This window comes from Gekko japonicus, unplaced genomic scaffold, assembly GCF_001447785.1.
Source record: "Gekko japonicus isolate JY-2015 unplaced genomic scaffold, Gekko_japonicus_V1.1 scaffold3137, whole genome shotgun sequence".
Classification (NCBI taxonomy): domain Eukaryota; kingdom Metazoa; phylum Chordata; class Lepidosauria; order Squamata; family Gekkonidae; genus Gekko; species Gekko japonicus.
Window position 1 is genome coordinate 146,988 of NW_015159800.1, and position 8,120 is coordinate 155,107.

Here is an 8,120-nt window from a genome sequence, read left to right on the forward strand (position 1 = left end):
CCTAATCATCCCCCACACACACACACGTCCATCTCAAATCCCTGACCTCTGCTTTCACAGGCCTGTGATTTCTTCTTGCCTTTCCTAGGCTGTTCTATCAGTTCTGTCCTTGCCTAGAATCTGTGCAACTCAGTCAATGATAACCAAAGATCCTTCCTCATCTCTGTGACATCAGTACAGCTTAACCAATATCTGCCAGACCTTCACAAAAATCTTAATTTATATTGTACTATGTACTATTTTAGCACTAATTATTTACAATAGCTTGCAGCCTAATATTTTATTTATCAGTCAGAACAGTTGCATTTGTAATTCTGCTTTGCTGCACATATTATTGCCTGGCAAAACCTTATTTTAAAATACCTGACGTGATGAATATACAATATACTTACCATAAGGGTTTGCATTAACATTTGTCCCAATAAGTTCTAGTGTTTGCTCTGAAAGATCAGATAAGGGTACAGGACTTATTTCCAGCAGACCAGATTCCTCAGGGTGGTGTTTCAGCACAAGACCTAGATCAAATTCATAGTCCACAACAGAAGTGTGCCAGCAATACTGTTTGCTGTTTTTCTCCACTGGCACCCAACCTGTGAGAAGAGCAAAAAATGTTTTAATATAATTTCAAGATAATTGATGTTATCATCCTGTCATTACTTTCAGACACCTCAAGCAGGTCTCTGGAGAAACACTACATATCTTCTAAATAAAAAATGGGATCTGTCAAGATTGGCTTTATATGCATAAAAAGAGTAATTAATATAAGTTGCTACTTGTTGCTACCTTGTACCAGGAAAATCAAATGAATACTGACTTTAAAAAAAATACTCACCGTGTTAACTGGCAGTGGAGATGTGCAAGAGCCCAAGTTTGTTGCACTTGAAGGGGAAGGGGGTGATAAAGTATACTTTGGCGTGGTCAAGAGAACCAAATTTGGGCCTATCGTATAGGCATTTAGATGAGAAATCATCTCAGCCTATCTAATATTGTAAATGTAAACAATACAGGTAGAATAAAGTTATCCAAACAGGAAATATATACATGCATCACTTGTTATTACTGACTTACCGCTTGATTAGTTGAAGGTGAATGTTGAAATGGATGCATCGTAGTAGTCAAGATGCATGTGTGAACTCTAAATGACTAAAAATAATGTTCAGAATGAACTTTGACGTCTAATTGTATTTTTCTACCTGGAATATGTCCATTTTCATCAGGAAAAGGCTTCCCATTGTAGTGGTCTATTGCCTTTGCTGGAATCCAGCATTCAGGGACATGCTTGAAGTCTTCTTCAATATCCCAAGTAAATCCTTAAAGCAAGAATGTGAAATAGTGCTTTATGTAACTGTAACAATTTAGTAACTACAATGAGCTTCTAAACAAATAATATAACTTGGCCTGGGATAAACTGGTGACAGCAGTTATTCATATGGCTTTCCTTAGTTATATTTATATTTATAAATTTGTGCAGGTGAAAAGCAAAAGATAAAAAAATTGCTGATTCTTCAAATGTTTGTGCTGTCCCATTCAAATGGAGAATGCTGAAGACTATGTTCTTGCAAGATCAAATCTTGCTCAGAAAAAAATTGAATTTCAAACCATCATAGGCAATGTTTTCAGTGCAGCAGCAACTTTCCAGCCACTGACTGACTCTAGTGGAATTTTTCCATTTAAACCCATATCTAAAAGAATGTAAGTAGAACATGGTTGAAATGTTTCGGACTGTCGCTGTTGGAACTAGTATGCTCCAGAATGCTTTGTAAGGCTATGCTGACTCTGCAGACTAAAGAGTAAGAATACGGGAGCCTAGTGTAATTTATTGAACATTAATATTGCTTTAGAAGGATGCAGGGTTTCAAAATGAAAGATTCTTGTCGGTTACCTTTCAATCTTGTTTGAAAAACAATGATAATCTAACACCAGGTATCACGTCACCATTAGATAAAAAACATCGGTGGCTTCATAGCCCAAAACTGGCTAAGAAAGCTGCTACCTGGTTGGGAAGGATGAAACCCGGGTCTGCCTTCTTTGTTGTTTCTCCCTCATCCAGCATATCTAGAAGTTCTGCCCCTTCACCCAGCCACATATAGGTATATAAAATCAAGAGACAGATACTCTCTTTTACTCATACTCTCAAGTAGGTATTTCAGACCATGACATACTGTGAAAAAATGCACGCAAAAACTGAATGGAAAGAAAAGAAAGTGCAAGGGAAAGATTGGGGATGACAACAGAAGCCTTCACCACCCCCTCACTGTGTTCCAACATATATTTTCCAAAGGTTAATCATCAGAATTGCTGCTAACCTTTTGAGTTGTCTGTTGAGTACAGGAACCGTTTAAACCTTTTTTCGGCATGCTTGTTGGGTTTTCTATCCAACCGAGCCCAAAGATACGGTTGCCCTAAGGTTGTGAAACAAGAAACATACAATATGGGTTAAAAAGCCTACTTGATGAACCTCTGAACATCTCTTGCTTAGGATGGTATGCTAGTCAACTGAACGGTCAAGCACCAACAACTATCTACCTATTATCTGCAAAGTCAAACATTCCCTGAAGTCAAGAATGGGTCAGCAGCCTGCCACTGTACCAGAAAACTGGAGAGTAGCAGATATAACTCCAATTTTTAAAAAGGCATCCAAATGGAAACTGGAAAATTACAGGCCAGTCAGCCTAATGTCTATCCCAAGCAAATTAGCAGAAACTGTAATCAAATATATAATTGTTAGGCATATAGAGGGACAAAGCTTCCTGAGGGAGAATCAGCATGGCTTCTGCAAAGGGAATTCCTGCCTCACCAACCTTCTGGAGTTCTCTGAGAAAGTGAACAAGCATATAGATAACGGTGACCCGGAATACATTATATACCTGGACTTTCAAAAGGTTTTTGATAAGGTACCTCACCAAAGACTCCTGAGTAAACTTAGCAGTCATGGGATAAGAGGATGGGTTCTCTTATGGATTAAAAATTGCCTAAATGGCAGGAAGCGAAGACTAGGAATCAATGGACAGTTCTCACAATGGAGGGAAGTATGCAGTGGGGTCCCACAAGAATCAGTATTGGAGCGGTTACTATTTAATTTATTCATCAGTGAGCTGGAACTAAGGGTGAGTAGTGGAGCGGCCAAGTTTACAGATGACACCAAATTATTCAGGATGGTGAAACCCAAGGCTGACTGGGAAGAGTTCTAAGATCACCTCCACATAACTGAGTAAGTGGGTGACAATGTGGCAAATGAAGTTCAATGTTGGTAAGTGTGAGGTAAGTGCACACTGGAACAAAAATCCTGGCTTCAAGTATAGGTTAACAGAGTCTGAACTTGCTGAGACTGAGAGGGAAAAAGATAGCTCAATGAAAGTGTCAACCCAGTGTGCTACAGTGGTGAAAAAGGCAAACTCTATGTTAGGGATTATTAGGAAAGGGATTGAGAATAAAACAGCCGATATTGTAATGATCCTGTATAGATCTATGGTGCAGCCTCATTTGGAATACTGTGTACAGTTCTGGTCACTGTATCTCCAAAAGGACACTGCAGAGCTGGAAAAAGGACAGAGGAGGGCAAACCAAGATGATTAGAGGGCTGAAGCACCTTCCCTATGAGTAAAGGCTGAAATGCCTGGGACTTTTCACTTTAGAAAATAGATGACTGGAGGGGGACCACGACATGATAGAGGTTTATAAAATTATGCATGGGATGAAGAGAGTTGACAAAGGTAAATTTTCTCCCTCTCTGAAAATAATAGAACTTGAGGGCATCCAATGAAGCTGATGGGCAGTAGGTTCAGGACAGACAAAAGGAAACACTGTTCGGGGTAGTGGTTAAGTGAGCGGACTCTAATCTGGGAGAACCGGGTTTGATTCCCCACTCCTCCACTTGCAGCTGCTGGATGACCTTGGGCAAGCCATAGTTCTGGCACAGCTGTTCTCGAAAGAGCTCTCTCTGCCCCACCTACCTCACAAGGTATCTGTTGTAGGGAGGGGAAGGGAAAGGAGTTTGTAAGCCACTCTGAGACTCCGAGTGAAGGGCAGAGTATAAATCCAATCTCTTCTGTTCTCTGTGCAGAGAGAGATACGAATGTGAAGTTTGCTGGCTAGTAGCTGTGGTGACTAAGGGGCACCTTCACATTCAGAGGCGCTAATCCTCTGAATCCCAGAGTCAGGAGGCAACATCAGGGGAAGGTCTCGGCCTCTATGCCTTGTTGTTGGCCATCCAGAGGAACTGGTTGGCTGCTGTGTGAGACAGGATCCTGGACTAAATGGACTATTGGTCTGATCCAGCAGGGCTCTTCTTATGTTATTTCATTGTCATATTAGCAAAGGCAGGAGTAAAAGCAACTTCCTGTTCTCATACAGGGGCAGCCTAGCAGAATAACAAAGCGACTTGCCACCTAGTATAACCGCAGACATCCCCAAACAGGACTGGTTTCCTGCTTATTTAGACAACCAGCATTAAAAATTGACTCCTGATTGATATTTGCTATTGACTTTGTTTTAGTTTAATCTTTTAAACATCATGAAACTGTAGCCTGTGAAACTGTAATGAACTGCCATTTAAAAGTGAGGTAGGATAAACCAGGGGTGTGTGACCAGCCTACAGTCACCTAGCAAGTTTCCACAGGAGAGTGGGGATTCAGATCTCGGTCTCCCAGATCCTAGTCTGACATTCCGACCACGGTACCACACTGGTTCAAGGTCATCTAGTGAGCTTCCATTGCAGAGAAGGGATTCAAACCTGAGTCTCCCAAATCCTAATCTAACACCCTAATCATGACACCAGATTGGTATTCTGTTACAGGCCCCCATTTTTTTTATCCGCTTACTGAAATTTCCATTGCTTTGAAGAAAAGCTGGTCCTCAGAACCTCCTAAGAAGAGAGATCTACATGTGTGTCCCATATCAACAATAACTCTCCCGTGACACTTTCCACTTGGTCCTATAGAAGAGCATTTGGACCTTGCCTCACATTGTGAGTAGAGCATAAGGACAACTGAAACTTATCATACCATATTTGCTGGTGGGTTAAACTGAAAGGTTACACATTACTCTTGTCCTATGTCAATATACTGTTTGTATCCTGGCCCCTTTTGTGACCTGGCTAAAGAGCCATCGCTCCTGTACTGAAAACCTCAGAGAAAGTAAAGGTAAAGGTTCCCTTGCTCGAAAGCCAGTCGAATCCGACTCTAGGGTTGTGGTGCTCATCTCCGTTTCAAAGCCGAAGAGCCAGCGCTGTCCGAAGACATTTCCGTGGTCATGTGGCCGGCATGACTAAACACCAAGGCGCACGGAACGCTGTTACCTTCCCACTGAAGTGGTACCTATTTAAAGGTAAAGGTAAAGGTTCCCTTGCTCGAAAGCCAGTCGAATCCGACTCTAGGGTTGCGGTGCTCATCTCCGTTACAAAGCCGAAGAGCCAGCGCTGTCCGAAGACGTTTCCGTGGTCATGTGGCCGGCATGACTAAACACCAAGGCGCACGGAACGCTGTTACCTTCCCACCGAAGTGGTCCCTATTTATCTACTTGCAATTTCTTGCTTTCGAACTGCTAGGTTGGCAGGAGCTGGAACTAGAGACAGGAGCTCACCCTGTCTTGCGGTACCTATTTATCTACTTGCAATTTCTTGCTTTCGAACTGCTAGGTTGGCAGGAGCTGGAACTAGAGACGGGAGTTCACTCCGTCATGCGGCACACTCAGGTCTCGAACTGCTGGACTACCACCCTTCCACAGCTTGCAGTTCAGCGTCTTAACCACTTGAGCCACTGCAGCTCAGAGAAAGTAGCATTTTCTAAAAAAAATAATTATGCTCGTATCTTGAATTACATATGCCTTACGAATACAATAAGAAAGTTCTTCCATATTACCTTTATACGTAGTTACATAACAGCAAGTTCCATCCACCTTTTCAGTTGGAATTGCACTGTATATATCTGCATCTAATGCCTTCTGAGTAATCATTTCAGTAGCCAACACCTTAAAAGGCTGAGAAGAAGACAGTCATAAACCATTTCACCGATACAGTCAGGGCAAGAATTAGAAATTATCAAAGAGACTAAAATTACCAAGGAGAAGCTAGGTAACCATTGCCTTCTAATAATACCTAGCCTGATTATTTCAGGGTGTGGTACAGCTCTGCATATCTATTCAACAAGGCAGAAAAATAAAACTACCCCATTAATTTAGAGGACTTTTTAAGATGCTTTCAGAAAGGATTCAGTGGGAATATGCTCCATCTTGAAAGACTCCAGTTTAGAATCTTTAAAGATGAGATATCCATGGCAACGAGGACTCCATGCATCAAATATCAAGGAAACAACAGTTGCTTTCAAGCTTCAGTTGGAAATTAGATGCTACAACACCAAAATGGTAAGAAGTAATGTACCCTGGGGATAATGTTAACTATGGTTACATTGTGAAAAGCAAGTCCTCATTCAAAACTTTTTGCTTTGTTGACCACATCCTAAATGTTCAAAAGGAATGTTAAAAAAGGTGAGCAATGATAATTTATAGTTAAGGTTACTTCTGAAAACTGTTCCACTGAATTAGTTATTAAGTATGGAGTTTGAAACTATGGGGGAAAAGAATCTCCAGCTACTCCACTTTGGGATACTGATCTCTTCTCTGATAGCCAAATGAGGTGAAAAACAGAACATCCAAATACTGCAGCATGCCATTTTGAAGCAGCACCTGTAATTTAAAAATAATAATAATGCGTAATTTGATGCAGGACTGGGATGCTTTAGGTGAGGGCGGGACTTTGAAGGGAGTCCTATAAAACAGGGAATACTATTTTGTAATCCTATCTAGTTTCTGTTAGGCAGGTATGTTGAGAGAGGAAGGCCAGGCAGCATCTTGGCCAGAATATACTCCCTGCACAACTAATCACACATACGGAAGGAGTTCTTACTGCTTCTTCGCTTTTCACGTGCAGAGAGGTGCAGAAACCATTCATGGTACTATCAAGCTACACTTGCAGGTCGACAATAATACGTAGCACACACGTAAATGCACAAGTGTCCTACATGCCACTGCTTCGCCTGCAGAGCTTTTCCAGCATGTAGACTGAGCCCGGATTTTGGTAGCCTTCGAAGTCTCTCCCAAGAGACTTCACGTTACGTTTAAACCGAACGACGTGACTGTCATGAGCGGCAATTTACATGCAGGCTGCATGGCGGAGGCGCAAGGAGAAGTTCCGAAATGGACTCTGCGCTTTCCGAAAGCCCCCCGCCGGTCCGCGCACCCACTCTCTCTCCTGTCTGCAGACAGTACCTGGCGCTCCCGCTTGGCCGAGGGCTCATCCTTCACCTGGGTCACAAAGAGGCAAGGCACCTTCTGTTGCACCGAGCCCAGGCAACTCATGGCCCTCGCGTCGCGCCCCCAAACACCTAGCGGCGACACAAGCAGGCAGCAAGCAGCCGCCGGCCTTCAACGGCAGTAGTTGTCTCCGGCGCCCTCGCAGCCCAGCAGCAGCCGCGGTAGCCTGCCTGAAAGGAGCGCTGGGAAATGTAGTTCCTTGTCAGGCAAAGAGGAATGCGCAAAACGACCACGAGAGGGACAGGGTGGAAGGAACCTGAGGAATTTAAATCTGTTCATAAATTGCGTCTTCTGGCCTGCTTTCAGATAGCTAGAGAGTATAGGTTATTGTATTTACACCCCCAGGGTAGCCCGCATGGTATTGGACTTGGGAGATATGGGTTCAAATCCCCACTCCGAGTCTTGGGCCAGTCACCGTCTCTCAAACAAACCTCCTTACAGGTAAATTTCAGAGGGGAGGCTGTGTTAGTCTGGTGCAGCAAAAAGAAGTAGGAATCTTCTTGTGGTACCTTACAAACAAACACAATTTTATTCCACCATAAACTTTGGTGCACTAGAGGCCACTTCTTATTACTTCTAAAGAAGAGGGCTCTGGTCCTGGAAGTTTATACTAACTAGTATGAAATTGTCTGTTGTGTCCGCTGACTGTCACTAGGGGTCTGCCTGCATAATCCTGAGCTTGGCTCCACAAATAATAGGGGCCAAGGATCCTAGGCCACCTTTAGTCCGCCTATAGGAACTTTGGCGGGAGATTCAAACCCTGCAATGAGACTAGGGGGTGTGTCTGGGGTGGGTGTATATAGTTGGCCGCT

General features: G+C 43.0%; 1 protein-coding gene across 1 annotated transcript in view; it reads right to left on the reverse strand.

Annotated features, from left to right (window-relative positions):
• The window catches only part of LOC107107152 (chromosome unknown open reading frame, human C12orf29), a 9,238-nt gene extending 1,816 nt beyond the window's left edge, over window positions 1-7,422 (reverse strand). The window contains exons 1-5 of the mRNA XM_015407409.1: window positions 7,264-7,422; window positions 5,859-5,976; window positions 2,307-2,402; window positions 1,194-1,310; window positions 393-590 (exon numbers count right to left, since the gene is read on the reverse strand). Coding sequence (XP_015262895.1) covers window positions 393-590; window positions 1,194-1,310; window positions 2,307-2,402; window positions 5,859-5,976; window positions 7,264-7,353 — 619 coding nt within the window. The 5' untranslated portion in view covers window positions 7,354-7,422. The remainder of the gene's footprint in view (window positions 1-392; window positions 591-1,193; window positions 1,311-2,306; window positions 2,403-5,858; window positions 5,977-7,263) is intronic.
• Window positions 7,423-8,120: the final 698 nt, after the last annotated feature.